General features: G+C 48.8%; 1 protein-coding gene across 2 annotated transcripts in view; it reads left to right on the forward strand.

The window, feature by feature from the left end:
• The window catches only part of FGFR1OP (FGFR1 oncogene partner), a 34,892-nt gene that overhangs the window by 880 nt on the left and 11,576 nt on the right, over positions 1-22,436 (forward strand). Inside the window, exons 2-8 of one of the 2 annotated variants that reach the window (XM_006871181.1) lie at positions 3,021-3,074; positions 8,165-8,219; positions 8,571-8,659; positions 9,540-9,677; positions 13,219-13,299; positions 15,557-15,616; positions 19,858-20,084. In XM_006871181.1, the coding sequence (XP_006871243.1) occupies positions 3,021-3,074; positions 8,165-8,219; positions 8,571-8,659; positions 9,540-9,677; positions 13,219-13,299; positions 15,557-15,616; positions 19,858-20,084 (704 nt within the window). The remainder of the gene's footprint in view (positions 1-3,020; positions 3,075-8,164; positions 8,220-8,570; positions 8,660-9,539; positions 9,678-13,218; positions 13,300-15,556; positions 15,617-19,857; positions 20,085-22,436) is intronic. The other variant, XM_006871182.1, reaches the window with a different exon arrangement.

Raw genomic sequence — 22,436 nt, forward strand, 5'->3', positions numbered from 1 at the left:
GTAAATGATTTAAGTCCTCTTCACTTGCAGCGATCAAGGTTGTATCGTCTGCATATCTGCTAACACCTTGTCTGATGTCCCCTGGCTGTACAACAGGGAAAAGCATCAAACTCATCATCAGCCTCAGGCCGATTCCTGGGACGGGGAGGTCGCAGGAGCTCCAGCCTGCCACCCTGTTCCGACACTGCCATCGCCCCACAGCACTATCTCCTGCACATGTCCCATCATGCATGGTGTGGCCACACACAGCTCCTAACAGTACTCCTGATGACGGGGCTTATTTAGGGGTGTGAACAGGGTACAATTCAGGATCAAAACCAACTCAGGACACAGTAGTTCTCCAGTCAGGAGCGCCTCTTGTCTGCCAGACTGCAGGCATGCCTCACTCTGGCCTCTCAGCCATGTGGCTCCTTGGCCTTTGCTCTGCTGTGGCAAGTGTCACAGTTTTCTTTCTGTCACTGTGAATGCCCAGAGGGCACATTCTTCAAGTCAATCTGAACCAATCCAGCCCTCAGAGTCCTGCATGCCTTATTTGCATGGTCCCACCCAGTCACTTGGTGAGCATTAGGAAGACTTTGGATAGAAAAGCCATGTCAGGTAAATTCAAGGTGCCACAATATATCCCGATGCCATGTTCTTCATAAAACCAGCATCTCAGATTGTTTGCTCAGCATACAGATTGAATAAGTATGCTGAAAGTATACATCCGCACACACCTTTAAACCATTCAGGATCCCCCCTGTTCTGTTCTAACGATTGCTTTTTGTTCTATGTACAGATTCCTCATGATCACAATGAAGTGTTCTGGAATACCGAATCTTCACAATGTTGTTGTTCCAAGATTGATAAGATCCACCTAGTCAAATGCCTTTGTGTAGTCAGTAAAACACAAATATCTTCTTTGGTATTCTCTGCTTTCAACAAAGATCCGTCTGATGTCAACAAAACGATGTCCCTTATTTCACATCCTCTTCTGAATCTGGCTTGAACCTCTGGAAGCTCTCCGCCAGTGTACTGCTGTAATTCTCTCTGAATTGTCTTCAGCAAAATTTTCCTTGCTTGTGGTCGTAACAACATTGTTTGATAGTTTTTGCATATCATTGGGCTACCTTTCTTCGGAATGGGCATAAATACCGATCTCTTCCAGTCAGCTGGCCGTGTTGCTGTCTTCCAGATTTCTTGCCATAGATGAGTGAGTGCCTCCAGTGCTGTATCATTGGGTTCAAAGCTTTCAGTTTGGAATTCCATCTATTCCTGGAGCCTTGTATTTCTTGATGCCTGCAGTGTACCTTGAACTTCTTCCTTCAGCTCCACCACTCGATTGTATGCTTGCTACCTCTGGAAAAGGTTGAATGTTGACCAGTTGTTTTTGGTACAGTGACATTTTTTTTAATGCGTCCTGTGTGTCATTTGATATATTGTCCATAGAATCCTTCAGTGTTGCAGCGTGAGGCCTGACTTTTTTCCATCCTTTTTATTTTCTAATTTAGGCCTTTGCACAGTTGATTGGAATACTTGACTTTGTCTTTTGGAGCTGTCCTTTGAAATTTGTTTCGCTGTTTAACCTTGTCACTTCTTCCTGTTGCTTTTGCTTCGCTATGCTCCAGAGCAAGTTTCAGAGTTTCTCTGAAGTCCGTTGTGGTCTTTTCTTTCCTCAGTGCTGACTCTGCGTGTCGGGTGCAGCACACGAGACTGAGGAATCTGAGGTCGCGTCCAGAGGCTGCTCGTGGGAGTCCATGTCACAGCAGCCTCGCTGGACATTCATCTGGACGAAGGTCCAGTCTCTAGTGGCCTGAGTGGGTTTGAGCAAGTTAGCTAATAGGCATTTGCCACAGCCACTGTAGGTGGTCCACATAGTTCCAGGGTCACTAGGAGCTTAAACGTGGGATGACTGGCTGAAAGGTGGAGAGGTGGCCCTTAGAGGCGCCTCAGAAAACAGGCCTGGTGTGTTGAGCACCTTACAGGTGACAGACAGCCTCGAAAACCCAGGGGAGCCTTCCTACTGTGTACAGCCAGGGCCATCATGAGTCCACTCCGGGCTTGCTGCTTGTGGAGGGCCTGTCATTGAGTGGCCCTCATGCTGGGTTAATAAAGCCTTTGGGGCCAGTTCCTTATGTGTAAGTTCTGAGTTGTTGGGTATTTAAACGAAACAGTTACCCTGAGTGGGCTCCAGCCCACGGTGGCCCCGTGTATTTTCTAAGTACAACCGTCTTCGTAGAGTTTTCAGTGGCTGCGGTTTCCAGGTACCTCCAGCCTGCTCGTTACTAGACCCATGCATGAATGATTTGCACAACCCAGGGGCCCAGTTGGACACTGTCTCGTTACTTGAGGGGAAAGCAGCGTGTGCAGCCAGAACACTGATTTTCTGTTGCAGTTCCCACTCACAGCGACCTTGTAGACTAGATCTGCCCTTCCTATAGGCTTTCCGAGGCTACCACTTTATGGAAGCGGACTGACACATCTTCCTCAAGGGAAGGGGCTGGTGGATTCAGATTGCTGACCTTTAGTTTAGCATCTGAGTGCTTAACCACTGTGCCACCAGCTCCAGGACACCTTTAAACACTGTCTTCCAGTCAGTTCTGACTCAGTGACCCTGGATAGGGTTTCTGAGTCTGTCAGTCTTTATGGACGCAGAAAACCTCACCTTTCTCCTGTGGAGCCGCTGGTGGATTTGAACTGCTAGACTTGCAGTTAGCAGCCCAGCTCGTAATCCACTACTGTACCGGGATTCCTTTTGTACCGATTACCGAGAGGCTGAGAATGACCTGTGCAGACATGGAGCGCCGCCCCATGCTCAGCTGCACTCTCCGTGCACATCCCTGTCGTGTGGGTGGCGGTTGGGACCATGCCTATGGTGCCACCTCCATTGGGCATCTCTTCAGTACCTGAGGAGACACACACAACATGTATCGGGAGTGGGAAAACACAGCCGAAGACAATTGATAGTTTCATCGATTCTGGGTGGTTCTTGTCTTAAGTCATCTTGAAATAATTGTTCTCTTACCGTTTTTGTTTTACAGGCTGAACTCCGAGCAGCTGTGTTCCTGGCACTAGAGGAGCAAGAGAAAGTCGAGGTACGCACTGGTGGTTGTATTCTCGGGTTCTCAGAGCTGCTGGTCAGTGTGTGGACGTGTGTGGACGTGGGCAGTTGTGAACTTGCACTGCTGTTGACGTGGCGCTGACTCATGGCTGCCCTGTGTGATGATGACAGGCTGCCTGGACCTGTCATCATCTTCAGGATCCTTGGCATGTTCTGTGGTCCTCAGGGCTGAGAGGGACTGATATCCAGGCCTTTCTTCCTGGCTGTCTTAGTCTGGAAGCTCCACTGAAACCTGCCCATAAGGGGCAACCCTGCTGGTGTGTCTAATACTGCTGGTTCAGGCTCACAGCAACACGAATGCCACCACAGTATGACAGACACACTGACACACAGGTGGGGCTTCAAAATTAATTTTTTTAAATTTTGGGGAGAGAGCCAAAATTGTTCTTTTTGTGTGTGTATGTTAGAACTTGGGAATTCTGGTGTGGTGCTGTCAGATAAGCACTGAACTACAAGGTCAGTTTGAACCTCAAGGTTGGCGGTTTGAACCCAACCAGCTGCTCCCTGGAAACCCTGTACAGGGCCGCTATAAATCAGAACTGACTTGATGGTGCTTAACAACAGTAGAACTCGACAGTAATCCTAACAAAATCAAGCTATGCAGCAGTAAGTGGGGCTGTGGTAAGTCTCAAGTGGGATGCTCCTTTTTGTCGAGGAACTCTGAAACACATGCTCACTGGATGCTCCAAAGAAGTAACTCCTCTGGCGATGAATTGCTTTGCTGTAGGAGTCTTCGGAACTTTTAGTACGCTCATACTTATTGAGGGAGCTCAGTGTCACTGTAGAATAAGCGCTGAACTGAACCACCAGCTGCTCGGCAGGAGAAGGATGAGGCTTTCTGCTCCCGCAAAGATTTGCAGCCTCAGAAATCCTATCCGGGGTTGCTATGAGTCTGAACCGAGTGGACGGCTCTTAACCACAGTAACAGGAGTTGCAGTGAGTTCTGAAATCCACTCTGAACAGTAAGCCCAGGCAGGCTATTTATAGAACCCATCTGAGCTTGCCACTCTGTTATCTTGAAGTATGTCAGCAGATTCGGTGTCTGAAAGCTTCCTAGACCAGAGTGGTCTTTCACCTCAACTTTTGTCTCTAAAGCAACTGAGTTGACGGATTGTTGATCTACATACAGTAAGCTGGATGTGTGTCGCTGTGAGACAGTTATCTGACTGTGGCCCCAGACATCCCAGGGACTGCTAGAGCTCTACCACTGAAATCCTACAGCGTGGACTTCGTATTGTTCAGTCTGGTTTCTTTTGCTCTTCAAAAAGCCTTAGTGACTCATCCCTGCTGAAATGTGCATTAATGTTTCATACCACTTTATTGACAAGAATTTCCCTGGGTGAATACAGCACAGTTTGCCTGACCAGACCCCTGTTGATGGGCAGTGTCTTAGTTCTCTGGTGCTGCTGCTCCAGAAACACCACACCTGGATGGGGATGGGGGCGCGATAACAACCAGAAATGGATTCTCTCACAGTTGAAGAGGCTAGAAGTCCACAGTCAGAACACCAGCTGTAGGGAAGGTACTGTCTCCGTTCAACATCTCTAGGCCCAGCGTTCCTGGGAAACCTTCAGGAGTCTTGGCATCCGTCAGTCTTCCTCTGGATCTTGGAGCTTCATAGGGCAGAGGTCCCAGGTCCAAAGGAAGCACTGCGCTCGTAGCTGTTCTTTCGTGATGTAGTAGGTCCCTCTGAGCTCTGCTTGCCTGTTCGATCTCTTACATCTCAGAAGGGATGGACTCGAGATACAGCCTAATCATGCAGATTGTATTTGGCTTCATTAACATCATTGTTGTTAGATGCCGACAAGTCAGTAGTTACTCACAGCAACCTTAGACACAACACAATGAAACACTGCCTAGTCCTGTGTCAACCTCACAATCACTGCCACACTTGAGCCCATTGCTGCTGCCACTGTGCCAGTCCATCTTGTTGAGGTCTTCCTTCCTCTTTCTCGCTGACCCTCCACTTTACCAAGCATGATGTCCTTCTCCAGGGGCTGGTCCCTCCTGATACTCTATCCTAAGTATGAGAGACAAAGTCTGCCCTTCTGTTTGTTCTTTTGATGGTACTAGTACTTGCCATATTCTCCTCTAACACTGTAACTCAAATGCATTAATTTTTTTTATTATCTTCCTTATTCGCTGTCCAAATTTCACATGCATAAGTGATTATTGAAAATACCATGGCTTGGGTCAGGTGCACCTTACTCCTCAAGCTGATGTCTTTACCTTTACACACTTTAAAAACGTCTTGTACAGCAGATTTGCCTAATGGAATGCCTTCTTTGATTTCTTGACTGCTGCTTCCATGACTGTTGATGTTGATCTGAGCAAACTGAAGTCTGACAATTTCAGCCTTTTCTCCATTTATTTTGATGTTATTTACTGGTCCAGTGGTGAGGGCTTTTTTTTTCTTTACACTGAGGTGTAACCCATACCAAAGGCTGTGCTCTTTGATCTTCATCAGTAAGTATTTTAATTACTTTTCACTTTTCAGCAAGCTAAGGTGTGCCTGACCCAAGCCACGGTATTTTCAGTAACCTCATATGCATGCGAAAACTCGACAGTGAATAAGGAAGATCATAGAAGACTTGATGCTTTTGAGTTACGGTGTTGGAGGAGAATATTGAAAGTGCCATGGGCTGCCAAAAGAACCAACAGATCTGTGTTGGAAGAAGTGTAGCCAGAGTGCTCCTTGGAGGCCAGGATGGCCAAACTTCGTCTTTCGTACTTCAGACATATCAGGAGGGACCAGTCGCTGGAGAAGGATATCATGTTTTGTAAGGTGGAGGGTCAGAGAAAAAGGAAGAAGACCCCCAACGAGATGGATTGGCCAAGTTGCAGCATCGATGGACTCAAGTGTGGCAACGGTAGTGAAGTTGGCCCAGGATTGAGCAGTGTTTCGTTCTGCTGTGCATAAGGTCTCTATATGAGTTGGTACCATAACAAGTTGTATCATCTGCATATCATGGGTTATTTATGAATCTTCTTCCAATCCTGATGCCATGTTTTTCTTCATATAGTCCAGTTTCGCGGATTATTTGCGCAACATCCAGATTGAATAAGTATGGTGAAATAGTACAACCCTGGAGCACACCTTTCCTAATTTTAAACCATTTGGTATTCCTTTGTTCTGTTGGAACTCCTCTTGGTCTTTGAAACAGGCACCTCATGAGCACAGTTAGATGTTCTGGAATACTCAGGATGACAAACTGAGAGACAAGTGGTGGATTATTGTACTCAGTAGTAAATTGACAAAAGACATGTAGTATGTTTACCTGCAAACTAGAAAGTGTTGCTGAGGGACCTTCAGGAGCGCTGTGACAGATGGAGTGAGAACCCTTGTTCAGGCTCTCTAGTGTGCCAGTACTGAAGCAGCTGGCTGCAAACCATCAGCTCGGTGGCGCTGGGGTAGGTAGATGTCGTGGTCTGCTTCCGTATGGATCTGTAGTCTCGGAAACCCTGGGGTGCAGCTGTGCGGTGTCGTCTGGGGTCTCTGAATGGTTTCCATTGTCCATGTGTCAGGAGACTGAGAATTGGGAAGATACCAGTTCTCCCCCAAAGTAATCAAGAGCAGGCTGTTTTTGTGGGAGTTTTCACGTGGATTCCACTGCCTATGAAGAGAAAGTCCTCTGACTTGGACTTGCTAGTACAGCTAGCCAGGTCACTGCAGCAGCATCCGCCTTGGGCTCCCGTGTTTCTGACTCCTGAGGCTCCGGATGTGGTCTCCACGTGAGTGATCACGTGCTCTGAGGGTGTAGGTTGGAAACAGTCATGGCCAGGCCTGGACTCTGTGCCAAGAGTTCTGGACTCTGCTCAAGGAGGCTCACCTGTTCTACCACCTTCCACCTCAGTCTCAGCAAGAACCACATTTCTTACCCTCATTCCAGAAATAGCCAAGTTGACCTGTTGTTGATAAGTTCTGTCGAGTCAGTTCCACCTCACAGTGACCCCATACAGGGTTCCCAAGGAGCAGCTGGTGGGTTGGAACCACAGAGCTTGTGATTGACAGTGTGGTGCTTATCCTACAGCACCACCCCTGGACTCCGAGATGCCACATGAAATTATCTTCCATATCACCGATAGAGTAGGCAACGTAAACGTAGAATTAAAATCTCTTTTATAGTAAGTGCCTGACCCAAGTCATGGTATTTTCTGTCGCTTCAATATGCCTGCGGCAGCTGAAGAACAAATAAGAAAGACTGGAAATGACCTCATGCATTTGCATCATGGTGTTGGCAACGAATAGGGCCTGCCAGGAGAACCAACGGCTCTGTCTTCTGAGAAAACTCATTAGAAGTCACATGTCCTGTACTTTGCATACATTGTCTGGGAGAGCAGACCCTGGAGAAGGACATCATGCTTGAGAAAGTCGAGGGGCAGTCAAAAGGAAGACCCTCAGGGAGATGAGTTGACACCGTGGCTACAACAGTGGAAGCAGACATACAACAAGTCTGAGGCGGGCACAGGACCGGGCAGTGCTTGGTGTGCTTTTGGGCATGGGGTCTCAGTGAATCGGATCCGACTTGAAGGCACGTAATAATGGTGGGACACTGTAGGATAAGCACTCGCCTGCAGAGTCGGTTTGAATTGCAAGGCCGGCAGTTCAAACTCACCAACCGCTCCTTGGAACCCTATACAGGGCTGCTACGAATTGGAACCAACTCAACAGTATTTAACAGCAATAGTGACATGCTCTCTATAGTAGTCTGTGATTAGATGAAAGGTGGTTATTGAATGCCATAAGCTTGAAATAATGAAGCTTTAAATACATTCAATGCCATGCAAATGCGTATCTGGAAATTAACTTCTAAAGTAAATAATATATAAAACACTTAAAAATTAAAAAATATTCGTGCATGGTTTTGCTCTATTAACTTTGAAAATGATTAAGTAGTATGAAATAATTTCTATAGTGGCCAGCAGTTGTAGAACGTCTAACCATAACAATGAATGACAAGCATTACTTGTATCTTCTGTCATAAAATGAACTTAACCCCCCCGCATTTTGTAACTGTTCTGGGATAAAATGTATGACACTTAAACCATTTCGTCTTTTCACAGAACAAAACTCCCTTAGTCAATGAGAGTCTGAAGAGGTTCTTAAATACGAAAGACGGTAAGGGATTTTGCTTGTTTGTTTTGTTATCTGTCCGTGAAATTTTCAATCTTGATGCCGTTTGGTTGACATTGTGACTTTCCGGTAGTTCTTTGATGTTGTTGGTGTTTTTTACTATGTAAAACAGGACCCTTGCCACTGAGGAAGGGTTACTGACGTTGTCTCACAGATAGATGCCTGCAGAGTGATGTCTTCATGAAGAAATTGGGAATTAGCATGACCATTATTTACCATGTCATTCAGAAATGACATCACAATGAACAAACCTTTGCTTCTCTGTCATTAACCTAGTTTTTTTCCAAGTTCCTCACTCACCGTGCTCACCCTCAGTCTCCCTCTGGGTCTTTGCAGGTCGTTTAGTGGCGAGTCTGGTTGCAGAGTTTCTTCAGTTTTTCCACCTTGACTTTACCTTGGCTGTTTTCCAACCTGAAACCAGCACAGTAAGAGTCAGCGCCTTTACCTCTCCCGTGTGAAGGCTTCTTTGGTACAAGTCGGTTAGTTAGAAGGTGGTTCTGAGTTGGTTGCTTTTCTCCAGCGCCAGCAGGCCTCCTTCCTGGGTTTGGAGAGTCGCTACCACAGGAGCGCTTCGTTGGGGCCTTGATTTTCTTTGGAGGGCAGCCTGCAGCTGTTCATGGAAACTGAACACCCGGGCTCTCCTCATTCATTGGTGACGGCAGAGATCTGCTGTCTGCCTGCCTTGTGCATAAACAAGGTGGCGGGCGGGCAGCAGTGAATCTCCTTCCCTTGACCTCTGGGTAGCCGTGCCACCGCCCTGCCCCATGCCCACCAAGCACGTATCCATAGCCTCTGGGTGGCCCTGAGCTAGCGGGCCAGTGTGGGTGCCCAACTCCTGTGGGAGGGTGTTTGGAAGACCTCCCCACATGAGCACAGACCAGGCTGCCAGCGCCCTCCTGGAAAGGGACAGGGTGGACAGGGCAGGCTCCGGGATCAGGGTGCTGGGGTGGAAGGGGAGCTCGGACAACCCCATGCACTTAGGAGCAAGGGGCCATGAGCCAGCCTGACCATGCCTGTCTCCTCCAGGGCTAGCCCACTGTAGACGGACTGTCCGAGTGGTGAGCAGCTGGTCAAGCAGGGCTGTTACTGTGTCAACTCAGAAATGGACGGTCAGCCAACAACAGTCCATCTCAGCCCTACCCCCAGGTGGGCTGTAGTGTGCAGACTGTCTCCACGGCTGACTCTCCCGTTCATCGGGAAGGTGCGCTCTTTGAAGTCAGACGTGTCATTACGTCCCCACAGGGTTTTGTGTACCCTCAGAGACCCTTTGCTGCATGTGTGGAGCTCCCTGTATTTCTGCTCTAGTTTCAAGGCCTTGAAGGTCGGGAGAATTTAGCTCGTGACTTGGGCATCATTGAAGCAGAAGGCACTGTGGGCGGACCCCTGCTACTGGAGGTGATTCGATGTTGCCAACAGAGGAAGAAAACCCCGGCCAGCAGGGAGGTGAGTGTCGCCAGCGTTTGGTGGTGCCGGCGAGCGCCAGGTTTCAGTGAAACAGGAGTCTTGGTGCTGCAGGGGTGACATGCTAGCTCAGTCCCCCCAGTTCCTCCGAGGATGTCTGCTTACGGAGGGGTTACAGCCTCGGAATCCCGAAGGGACAGCTCCCCTCTGTCCTCCACGATGAGTGGGAATCGGCTCGATGGCCGTGGGTGTGGGTTTGGTTGTGTAGCTAGAAAACAAGAGGCAGTGGACGCTGGCTCTCCAGGTGGATGCTGGAGGGGGTGGTGGCCAGGGAAGGTGACGAACGCGACTGGGTTGCACTGTGTGTTGATGTTCTCAGTATAGCTTCAGGAGCCGGGTTTGTGGGGACAAGACAGTAGCGCCACCACTTAACTGGTCAACAGGGACATGTGACTTCTTTAGAGACACGGGGTCCGTCTCCTCTCTGGAGGACACACCGGGGTCCTTGATGGACAAGGTGTCTGTGTGGGGATGGGATTGTGAAGGGCAGGCCAGGAAGGCCGGGCCTTGGGCAGTGAGAATCTGGCCTGGCAGAGTCTGAGTCCCCTCATCGACTATTTGACACGTTTTTCCTGTGTGACGGGCACTAGGGAGCTAGGGATGGGAACTGTAAATTCATAGAGCCACCCCAGACCCCTTGGTTCCTTCTTTGTCCTGGGCCTGCTGGAGGTGGAGACAAGTCCCGTGCTGGCTGCTGGTCCCACCTTTTCACCTTTCATCCCTTCCTCACCGATGGAGCCAGGCTGCGTGAAGCCCCGCTCCTCATCTAGGATTGGCACCGATTTGGGGGCCGTTCTTCCGCGCTGAGGATTGATGACAGAGTCGGTGTGTGTCTCATCTCCCTGGGGATCTTCATCTTTTCCACTGACCCTTCTCCTTACAAGGCTGATGTCCTCCAGGGGCTGGTCTAGCACAGTGTTCCTGGGACATGGTATCTCGTGTGCCGTGGTTTTCCACGAGGGTGTTTAACTCGTGTGGGCAGAAAAGCAGTTAGACTGGCCTAAGTCTCATCTCTTCTGAAGCAAAACAACACAAGATGAAACCAGCTCCCGGCCCCCGGCCCCCAGCCTGCTCTCCTGCCCACATGTCTGTCAGTGTCGGGGGTCTTCTGTGACTGCTAGTTCCAGACCAGGCACCGGCCCACTGCTGGCTGGCAGCCCTGACCCCACACTGACATCAGGGCTCAGTCCTCTCTCTCCTGATGGTCTCTGCGCCCTGCCCCAGGGGAAGGAAGAAGGCGTGCCAGGTTTCTGCTTGCTCCTTCACAGTTTACTGTTGCTTTACTCTCCTATGTGGACAGGATTGGTCACCAATAATGACACACAGAAAGGGAGATGCTTGTTTCTTTCGTCTTCCTTTAACTTTGTTTTTTGTTGAAGGAAAGTAGCTCAGTTATGGATGCCCACACCCGACTGCCCTTTAAGACACTGGATGGACAGTTGTGGATGTCCCTGGCCCAGGACAGCTGTTTTTTGAGCTCCGCGGTGGTCTGCAACAGCACACAGTCCCCAAATGACCCCTCGGTCCTTTCTATTCCGTTCCTGAGCGGCTTAGGGCATCTGCTGTCCGACTTCTCTTCTCCCACAGTGGACACCGGAGGCCCTTCTGGCCCTACTGCCATGTTTCTCCCGTGGAGCCTTGGACTTAGTCCTCAGGGAATTTCTTCCTTTGGCTTCGGCTTCCTTGCCTTTTTTTTTTCCTTACTAGTCTCCACCTGAAAAGGTATAGCTTCCCCCTTAGCCAGTGAGATTTTGTCATTGGCTTCTTTCCTCAGTGGTGGCGTTCTGTGATGTTTTCTCTTTCCTCCTTTCTCACTGGTTCCGCATGTGCACTGAGGACAAAGGCTCTGTCTAGATCTGGGTACCCCTTGTGATGTCTCTCCCGTGGGGATTTCCTCAGAGAGATATGCATGAGGTCAGGGACGTCCTGGTGATTTCTCCAGAGAAGGGAAACCCATTTGGAAGAACCCTCTGTGGGGGTTAGCTTGATGAACTATGGAGACTTTGGAAGTTTTGAGAAACTGGAACACTTGGCAGGGAGGATAGAAAAACCTAGGCAGGTAGGTATCAAACCAAACACCAGACTAGTTACCAGCAAGTGGACTCGGACTTAAGGAGACCACATGGGTCGTAGTAAAGTGTGCTTCCTAAGGTTTCCAGGGACCCTGACCTTTGAACACTAGTTTGCTAGGCCTTTCTTCTGAGATGTTTCTAGGTAAATTTGAACTACCAACCTTTTGGTTAGTAGCCAAGCACTTAAACATTGGCATCACCGGGGGCTCCAGTGGACATTTTCTAGGAGGAAATGAAGTAAAACCAAAAGTTGGCTTTCTTACAAATGGGCTCTCCTTCTATCGAGAAGTCGCCAGGGCGTGCCCTGACCTCATGCATCTCTCTCTGAGGAAATGAAGCCGACATTTTCCAGGAGGAATCAGCTTGACGAACGAGTATTACAGCCTCACGGTGGGTTGTGGTTAGGTACGGTTCCGACTCATGGCAACCCTGGGCATGATGGAACAGATCACTGTGGGTCCTACACTGTCCAGCACGTTTCCTTCTGGACATGATGCTGCCAGTCCCAAACCTGGGCCTCCCGATGGAAGAGAGCATGCGTTCTTCAGGTTAAAGGTGGTTGGAAGGCTTTTTTGTGACAAACTAGCTCATGTTTAATATGCTTGCAGCGGATTCGTTTTAGGAATTGATTTCAATTCAAGGGGTTGTCTTAAAAACTTTGTTGAGACTCCCAGGGTTCTTGCTGTGAAGGCTCTGCTGAGCTGGTGGGCACGACAGCTCCAAGACCCTGTTGGAGAAGCGAGACTCGCAGAGGGATGAATCGCTGTGTATGAGGGGCTTTCTGAGTAGACATCTTTTCCTCAGGTCCAGTGAAGGGGGTGGAAATCTCAGGTGGGTACAAGGAATAGCTCTCTAAGGACCCTTGGGTAATGGGCTTTGCAGAGCACGGAACAAGGGGGACCGGGATTGAAAGCGGGTTGTTGCTGTTAAGTGCCGTTGAGTTGGTTCCGACTCATAGCGAGCCTGTATAAGACTTCCAAGGAGCGGCTGGTGAGCTTGCAGCACTGACCTTGTTGTAGAAAGCAGTCTTGCAGTCCAGCATTTACCTGCTGTGCTGTACCAGGACTCTGAATCACGGTGGTAAGTGCTGTCCAGTATCGGGTTTCTAAGGAGCGGCTGGTGAACTTGAACCGCCGACCTTGCAGTTCAGACAGCTTTGTAGTCTAGCACACTAAGCAACCCACGGTGCCACCCCAGGGCTCTGAGTCGCTGTAGACGGGGCGTATAGGATCACTGGCTGGGTGGTCTCCTCTTATTGGAACCCGAGTTTCTGGGTTTTGTTTCATTGGTGATAGTGATGCTTTTTGGTAAGAGGGAAAATATAAGAAGCATATTGACATTAATTAGGAACACAAAAAAATCCAATATTGTATAGTGTTGAAGTGGTAAAATCCTCTTGTAGCACGATTTAGATATTTAATGTTTTAATGTTAGATTGTGAACTTTTTTAGGGTGCACTTGATCTGTCTGATGTACATTCTCCTCCAAAATCGCCGGAAGGGAAAACAAGCTCCCACACTGTTCCAAGCAAGGTAAGTGGTCTGGAGACTGCTCCGCCTGCTCTCGGGGCGAGGCCTGCTGGCTACCTACTGGGCGTGGGGGTTGTGCTTCTCGGCGTCTCCTGTCTTAAAAATGGACTTCTGTTTCTTGATAGTTTTTTGAATTTGATATCATCAAAATGAGTGCTGTGGTACACAACAGGTTTGTGGGATTATCTGGCTCATTTGGTACATGACATGCTTTTTCCTTTTGTTTGCAAGGAGGTTACAGATAAACCTTTAGCTTGAGAATGTTATACTGCAGAATGGAAAATCGTTTTGACGGTTGTGTTTTCAACACGTAACCAAGTTTGGGATTGTAAATCACGATGGCATTTACATTAGTTATTTTGACTATATTACCTATTTAGAGGGGTTTATAAGAAAATCTGTGTCCTCTGGTGACAGTTTCTTTTCGCAGTCCTCTCTGAGTTGATGTCAGGGATTTGGTATGTGACGTTGACCCTTGAATTTAAAATCCAGGATGTGTGTGCTAATGGCAGGACTGGGTAAAGATGGGTTTGGGGCCGGGGAGGAGCGTCAGCCTGCCTTTCTCGGGGATGTGATGACACCTGTGTCACCGTCATTCTGTGATAAGACAGCATTCCCAAAGAAAGAGGAGGAGGCGTCCCATGAATTCCCGGGGGTCCGTAGCCTCTGATGTGACGGTTAGAGTTTGGTAAAGCTGATGAACCGGGAGGAGTTAGCCATCATCCTGGAGTTGGGGGTTGCTTCATTTTGGAGGTTAATCATTGTAATGGTTGTTAATTTAGAACTGCAAAGGGATTTCATACTTTCTTTCCAGCCAAGGAGAGAGACCCTTGCTCTTTGTCTTTTCTGAGTTCCTGTCTAGCCTTTTCTGCTTAGGAAACCCCGTTTTTAAGAGCAGCTGTGAAGATTTAACACCTGGGAAACCCTACACAAAGTTGCTCTAAGTGAGGCCTGACTCGCTGGCATTTAACAACAGGAATGTCTGTCGCCATGGTAACAGAACAAGGTTGTAAGTACAGTTAATAAAAATCGAACAGAAAACTTTATATTATTGCCAGATTGAAGAGCCTTCATTAACACAAGCACAAAAAGGCTTGCGTTTTGTGACTGGAATCCTTCCTAGTGGTGCTGTGGGTTAGGTGTTGGGCTGTGAATTTCAAGGACGGCAGTTCAAACCCACCAGCTAGCTGATCTTCAGGAGATAGATGAGGCTGTCTGCTCCCATAAAGACTGGGTTTGACTTGGTGGTAGTGGATTTATTGTTGTTTAGAGGGATTAGGATGAACTCGTATTTCAGAATCCTTGTGAGCAGTTGAGGGCATTTGGTGGCAGTTGGAACACTTTGAAAGCTCTCTCTTTAGCATATTTTTAAAGCAAATTAGCAATATTGGCTTTCTACATTTAGCATTTCTTTATGATACAACGTTGGTGTGTGGTTTACACATTCTCCTCCCCATCTACATGGCTGTCTCTGAGATCCGGGGTTAGAATGAGGTCCTCAGTGTTGAAGTCGGTGTTGGTTAAAATGAGCCTCTGTCTTCCGCACTGTGCCTCATTTCTCCTACCACACTCTGACGATTTCAGTTGCGTCTCCATTTTGGTGCCGCTGGCCAGCCACCAGCCACTCCCCACGAGGCAGCGGAGGCAGCCTGCTTTCCTAGAGGTTTAATTCCCCTTTGTCATGTAGAGTCCCCATGAGGCAGTGGGGCTGGCTCCCATAAGCATTTCAGAAATGCCATACACTACCATGTGGTGGGGGTACGGGGCAGCGGGACCTCTCTGCAGTTAAGGCCTTGGGCTGGACATGAAGAGGCCATTTCCCTGGTCCTGTAGGACCTCAGGCTGGGAATCCAGGACTTTTCTTGTCAGCTTTCTTCTTCCTCGCAGTCGTTGTGGCCTCTAAGAATGACGGATCTTCTTGGTCTTGAGAGCCAACAGCGAGCAGGAGGGCTCTTAGGAGGCCGCTCCCCCAACCCCTGTGGGCTTCTGAGGGTGAAGCCACTCAGGCCTCAGCATGATGATTGAGGTGATGCTGGATACCGAGGCCACGTCCCACTAGACCACTGCTGGGAACCAAAGGAGACGAGAGGCGGACCCGTGGGGGAAGAGAGTTGAGCAGGGACAAAAAATGGCCCCAAAGAACACAGTAGAGTTTCCATTTTTATGAACAATTTTAGTAAGACTTTAATAATTTGGTTATGGGTTTAGTTTTTTAAGATTTCTATTTTGTGGTAAAATGTCATTTTATTCTCATGCTCAGATACCAAGGTATAAAGGACAAGGTAAAAAGAAGAGAAGCGGGGAGAAGTCTGGTGAAAAGGTAAAATGCATGAGAGTACAAGGCTGCCAAGTGACCTCAGAGCCCTGCCAGGGACAGAGCAGCGGGCCGCTCCTACAGGGCCGGGCCTGCGCCTCCCTATACAGCCCTGCTTCCCCCTACACGGTCTGGCCTCTTACTATAGGACCTGGCTTCCCCCCATATATGGCCCGGCCGTCCCCTTACAGGGTGCAGCCTCCCCGCTACACAAACAAAAGCGGGACTTTCGGTTCTTGTCTAGCTCGCAGTCTCCCTGTTGTATTTTAGTAGTCCTGCCATTTTCACGTTGAGGATTTCCTGCTTTGGGGGCCAGAAGCACTTTGAGTGTAAATGCTTTGTTTCCCTATCGTATTCTCAACATGAGTGTCTGTATCAGAGGACACTGGATGAGGCCCCTGGGAGAAGCTGCAGGTTAAGCCCTGGCCTCCACGTGCCTGTGGTGGACACGGCTCAGGGCCTCCCAGCCCGCTGCCGCCTCTGCTGCCTTTGCTCCCTCCCCAGTGGTGCTTCCTGATGCCTGGAGCTCTCTATCCTGAGGAAGGCGGAGTGGCCTGGCTTTCAGTTCTGTGAGCGTCCTGCGTCCAGTGCTTACTGACCACGTAGAGTGCTGTGTTTGCTGTCCGAGCAGCTCTAGTTTGGTGATGCTTACCCCGCACACTCCTGTCGTTTTCTCCTGCCCTCACCTGCCACCCTTCAGCCTGGAGCGCAGCTGGAGGGAGACTTGCTGTGTTCCTTATTGTGGGCAGCTAGACGCCAGACCCGGTGGGTGCCACGTGTGGCAGGGTCTGCTCAGAGGCACTCACAGCGCCCTGGGCTTTGAATGTGTGTGTTGTATGTTGAGATTAAAGTGGCCTTGTTTCTTGGAGTGTTACTTTGTGCAGTTTAAGTGGAGGTATGGCTTGAAACACATCGAGGCAATTTGCACAAGTTTGCACGTGTCTGGAAAGCCAGGGATGAGGCAGGTTTTATGCTGTGTGTAAAGCCACACCGCCTGGCTCCCAGTCACACGTTCACCAGCTCTGTACCTTGACTGGGCTGCACTCGTGCCCATAGCACCCTGCAGGGACCCCACAGACCCAGGGCCGGGGGTGGGTGGGGGGGCAGTGGCTGGGCCCTTGGCTCTTCTTACTGTGTCTGAACCCAAGATGCTTCTTTTCTCGTTCTAAAGCCTCTGACCCTCTTACTTCCCGCTCCTGCACATCTGTGCTAAATGTTTGTGCATATTGCTGAAAAAGAAAAACAAAATGTCAAACTTAGTATATATAGCCCCTTTACAAAACTGCCTCCAGGGTGGGAGGTGGGCAGTGGTTGGCAAACAAACACAGGTGTGTGCTATTAGAGTAGAATGTGAGTTATTTAAATGGCTGAAAACTAGAAACTATAATTGTTTTTATTGTCGATGTTGAGACACAATAGAAAAGACAGAAGAAATGCACTACAAGTGGGTACACATGAACGAAGAGGACAATTCTTAGTTAACAATTTTGAAATGCGTGTTAACACTTTCTGACTTCCAAAGTACCATGTGTAAGAATTTACTTTATTTCATCGTATTCTGTTTTTCCAAACATGTCCTGATTGTCAGGGGGAGAGGGAGAAATAACCATCAAACGAACTCTGACAGACTTGGCTGCACCTACCGATTTAGGACTTACCCACTCAATTAGGAAAATGGGGCAGGGAAGTAGATGTTTTGCACTTTTTCTTCTCATAACTAGAATAAAGTATATCTTACCACTGTAAGCATAACATGGAAGATGTTTCTTTTGATAATTTTCAAGTGTTTTAAAACAAATACGTACTGGTTGAAGTACTTTGTTTCAAATTTAAAAATAACCCACTTTTGAATTTATTATTCCTTGCTTCTAAAATTCGAGGGTCAGACCAACTTTACGTTGACTTAGTCTGTGTTAGGGTCTGGGGTGGGGTGGGGGGGTGCAGGCGGCTGGTGTTTATGTCTGCGTCTTTAGCAGTCTCCTCATAACTTTCCAAATCAGCCCACCCAGCTTTGTGAATGAATGAACAGTCCCACCAAGTAACCTTTTGCTGTTGTCTAGCCTGCGCTGTGAGCCTTGGTGGGTGGTGGGTGTTTGGTGCTTCCGACTCATGTCCTAACCCCTCGTGCAACAGCCTGAAACACTGTCTGGTCCTGAGCCGGACTCACAACTGTTTGGACGTTTCAGCCGATTGCTGCCATGCTGGGGGCTCTTCCTCTTTTTTTTGCTGACCCTTCACTTTACCTAGCTAATGTCCTTCTCTAGGGGACTGGTCCCTCCTATTAACATGTCCAGAGCCTCTCTATCGTCGCCACCTACGATTCCAGACTTGAAATCTTCCCAGACAGCCCAGTTGCATGAACTAGTTCTGCTTAACTGAGAGGGAGGGTGCTGGTCATGGGGCCGAATGGCAGCCCAGGGGCGTCTTCCCATCTGATTTCAAAGCCAGAAGCGCATGGTTCTGTTGTTCAGCTGTAAGTTATAGACTTTCTCTAGAGAAACAGAGCTTTTGGAAAGGGCATAAAATCTGTTGTTGTAGAATTTCGTAGTATTACTTGGTAGGTGATTAAAGCAAGCATTCTAAATATATGTGTGTCTATTACAGTTGTCAAATTTCTTCTACAAGCAATTCATTAATAACTCACCTGGAAACTGACTTTTTGGCAGGGCAGAGCAGGGAGAGTTGCAATGAGACGTGAAGATTTCTCTGGCTTTGCAGTTTCCCTTGTTAGGAAGGATGCAGATGCAGCCTTTAGTTTGGTAAAAGGGTCTTGTTTTCAGGCTTTTTGGGACATCTTCATGCTAAGTCACTGTTGGACTACCGGAAAAGGACTCTCACTGCGAGATGGTGGGCTTTCATGAATGCAGAAATGGACTGGACTTTACTGTAAGGAGGGTCAGTCTTGAAGGCCATCCAAGGGAATTTAGTGCTGCTGCAGTGGCCTGGGCGGTCAGCTGCAGATCGAAACGTTGGCGACAGAGCTGGCAGTCAGTCTGCGTCTGTAAAGGTTGTAGTTTTGGAAGCCCTGTGGGGGCAGTTCTCTGTCCTAGAGGGTCATTACGGCTCAGAACTGACTTGATGGCAGTGGACTTGGCCTATCCTTAAAGGGGCCCTGGTCATGCAGTAGGTTAGCCCTCGGCTGCTAAGTGAAAGGTCGGTGGTTCAAAACCATCATCTGTTCAGCAGGAGAAAGGTGAGGCTGTCGTCGACTCGCATAAAGATGTACAGGCTTCGGCACCCACTAGCTGCTCCTTGGAAGCCCTGTATGGGGTCGACACCAACACTGCACCGTGAGATCAGTTTGAACCACAAGGTCCATGGTTCAAGTTCAACAGCCGCTCCTTGGAAACCCTATACAAGGTCGCTGTGAGTTGGAACTTACTCGACAGGACTTAACAACCACAGAAACCCACTACTGTAGGGTCACTCTGAGGAGTCTGTGAGGTAACCCGTTGGATAAATGGGAGCTAGCTGCTATTAGTCTGTCATCATTTGTTGTGGTGTTGTTACTGACATAGGTTATCTAGCGCGGTGGCTTCATACTATAAGCACTTGACTGCAAACCGCAAGGTCCACGGGTCAGTCCCGCCAGAGGAGAAAGATGAGGCTTTCTGCTCTGGGTGAAGAGGTAAAGAAAGCTCAGGAAACCGTGTACAGTGTACAGGCACCATGGGCTGGATCCTCCTATCTAAAGGGAAAATTAGGCTGTTGTGTAGATGAGTCCTTCCTGCAAACAAAAAAACACACCCGATGTTTCCACTAACATCACCTCATCAGTGGGGAGGACCCAGGGAGGAAGCGCACGTGAGAATTTTGTAACTTGGTTCAGCATGGGAAGTGGGGGAGGGAGAGTGTTGCCCCGAGAATCTGATTTGTGGTCGTTGTTTTACTCAGAAGATTTTCTGCGTGTGAATGTTTGACACTGGATAGAAAATTGATACTTTTATCTGAAGTGATGTCCCTCCTTTTTAGTAGGATTGTCCTCTCCTGTATGAGAGGACATAGGTGCTGTCGCTCCGTGGAGTAGGCACTGGGAAGCCGCTTGCTATCTGGGGAAGTAAAGGACTGAGCGTCAGCTCCTGGCCTCCCCTTGCGTCAGTGTCCATGTTAGGGAGCCACATGAGAGTGATGATCCAGGGGTGCTCGCTGGGTGTCTTGTGAGACGGCTGGATGTTCCCTGTGCTCAGATCAGCTCGGTTCTTAGTCATGATAACACTCCCCTTCTGGTTTCTCGGTTCTTTTCCTAGAAACCCAGTGAGACCAGCCAAAGTGATACAAGTGTCTCCGTATCGGAAGCCACCAGCAGGAGCAGCCGTGGCCACCTGCGGGCCCAGGAGGCCAAGATTGGCTCGCTCTTGACCCCAAAGCCTGCTGATGACAGTGATAGAACTGGTCTCTGTCCCGATGGAGACGACGGGGAGGGAGACTCTTTCTTTGATGACCCCATCCCTAAACCGGAAAAAACGTACGGTTGGTGAGTGGCTGGTGGCTTTGAACTAGTGTACTAAATGGACATATAGAAAGATGATTTTTCTTCATCATTTTATTTTGTGTTTTAAACTCAAGTTCAAAGATCTGAGTTAGTGTTTTTAGAGCCTTCTCTTTCAAAGACATGAATTATTTCAGAACTCCTGTCTGTATTGCCACCACCCGTCCATCTGTCCTCGGGTGGCCTGCACGTCACTGTGTCTCAGATACGAGCAAGCTCTCCCAGGGTGGACAGACTCAGACACACTAGGAAGAAAGGCTTACCGGTGTACCTCGGAAATCAGCCGGGGAACCCCTGGATCGAACCCGAATGGTGTCCTGCTGACCTCTTTGGAACTCGTCATCAGGAGGCATCACTTACCTGTTGAAGGGGACCGTGCTGAGGTGATGGGCACACAGCCACAGGAAGAACGGATCGAATGTGCCCACCCATGGCGCTCTGGAGTTGGAGGCCCACAGGGCATCATTCTGGGTCCCGCCAGTTGCCTCAGTCCCGCGATCACCGTGTGCCAAGAACCCTCTTTGCCCCTAGGAGCTGACATTCTCTCCTTTTTTAACTTTACATCGTGACTGATGAATCTGTTTTCCAATCAGCGGGTCAGACCCAGTGTGTTTCAGGTCACTGACTGCCAGCCTGTAGTGTGGCATCCCTCATCCTCCCTGGATTTCCTCCCTGCCCCCCCTTCTGAGCGTTGTCCTTGGGTCAGTGCTATCTTGTTGGCCTCTCACGGCTGGTACTACAGACCTGTCTCATGTTTGGTTGAAATTGGAGCATTCGGGGTGACTTCACTTGCAAACCTCAGTGGTGATGAAGGGCCGTGGTCTGAGGCTTGCAAGCAGTCTCCACCTGACCAGTCCTCCCACAGCGCTGTGTCTACTTCTCTGTGGACTTTGATACCCGACATTGCAGTGGCCACACCACATTCACAGTTATGTGCTTTATCTGGGAAGTCAACAGCTTACAGAGATGCTCAGGGCACCTGGGTCCAGTCAGCTGCTGACCAGTGCCCACAGGACACACCACTCCACCATAAGCCTCTAGCTCCCGACTCCAGTGCCTGGAGGTGCCCTGCTCTACAAGCCTTCTGCCCAGAGTCTCTCAGCTTCACTGGCTCCGTGGGGCTGGGAGTCCCCGGCTCGGGCTCGGGCTCTTGCTTGCTGCTCCTCTGCCCCTCCTCCCGGGTCACAGCTCTCTGTCCCTGGGTCCAGGAGTTCAATGCCTAGGAGTCTCGGGGTTCTAAGGACACCCTCCACTCCTGGCTCCTCCTCTTTGACGGTAGTGAGATTTCTCCTTCCTGCTTCTGAGTTGGCTCGTTTTATATACCCACATTAGGGTTCCAAGTTTTCACAGCCATGATGAACTGTTAACAGTCATTCACAATGCCATCCTATCAGTATCTCCTCCTGCCACCTCTTACCCAGACCCCATCAGGAAACACCTTCAGAGGTGGGAGTTACTAAATTTAACAGTTTGGGGGACTGATGTTTGTGTGGTTCATTAGTCCATTGGCCTGGTTATTAAAGCACTTTCCCTTCCTCTGTATGGAATTGTTGGATGCCACTGAGTTAGTGCCAACTCATGGTGACCCTGTGTACAACAGGACAAAACCCTGTCCATCCTGGGTCATCCTCACAAGTGTTGTGTTTGAGCCCATTGATACAGCCACACGGCAGTCCCTCTTGTTGAGGGGCCTCCTCTTTTTCTACTGATCCTCTACTTTACCAAGCATGATGTCCTTCTCCAGAGACTGATCCCGCTTAATAATATGTTTCAAGTACGTGAGACAGACTGCTTCTCAGTAGCATTGTGGGTGTACTTCATTCAAGACCAATCTGCTCATTCTTCTGAAAGTGACATGGTGTATTTAATATTCATCAACACTGTACTTTAAGTGCATCGATTCTTCTCCACTTTTTCTTAATCATTGTTCAGTTTTCAATGCATATGAGGTCAGGCACACCTTAGTTCTTGACGTCATGTCTTTGGTTTTTAACACTTCATAGAGGACTTTTACAGTAGATTGCCCAATGCGTTATGTCGTTTGATTTACACATTGAACAGTAAGGACAGAAGACCAGATAGGATGTGTGCTGACATCAGGAACATTGTGAATGAAGAAATAAGTAGGTTGCTAAAAAGACTGGAAAGAAAGAAAAGACCAAAATGGACATCAGAAGAGACTTGCAAACTTGCTCTTAGACATAGAGAAGCTAAAGCTAACAGACAAATTGATGAAGTAAAATCGCCGAACGAAGATTTTGACTAGAGAAAAATAAAGAAGTATTATAATGCAGTGTGCTAAGAAAGATCTGGAATTAGAAAACCAAAAGGCAGACT

This window comes from Chrysochloris asiatica, unplaced genomic scaffold (genome assembly GCF_000296735.1).
Source record: "Chrysochloris asiatica unplaced genomic scaffold, ChrAsi1.0 scaffold00162, whole genome shotgun sequence".
NCBI classification, from domain to species: domain Eukaryota; kingdom Metazoa; phylum Chordata; class Mammalia; order Afrosoricida; family Chrysochloridae; genus Chrysochloris; species Chrysochloris asiatica.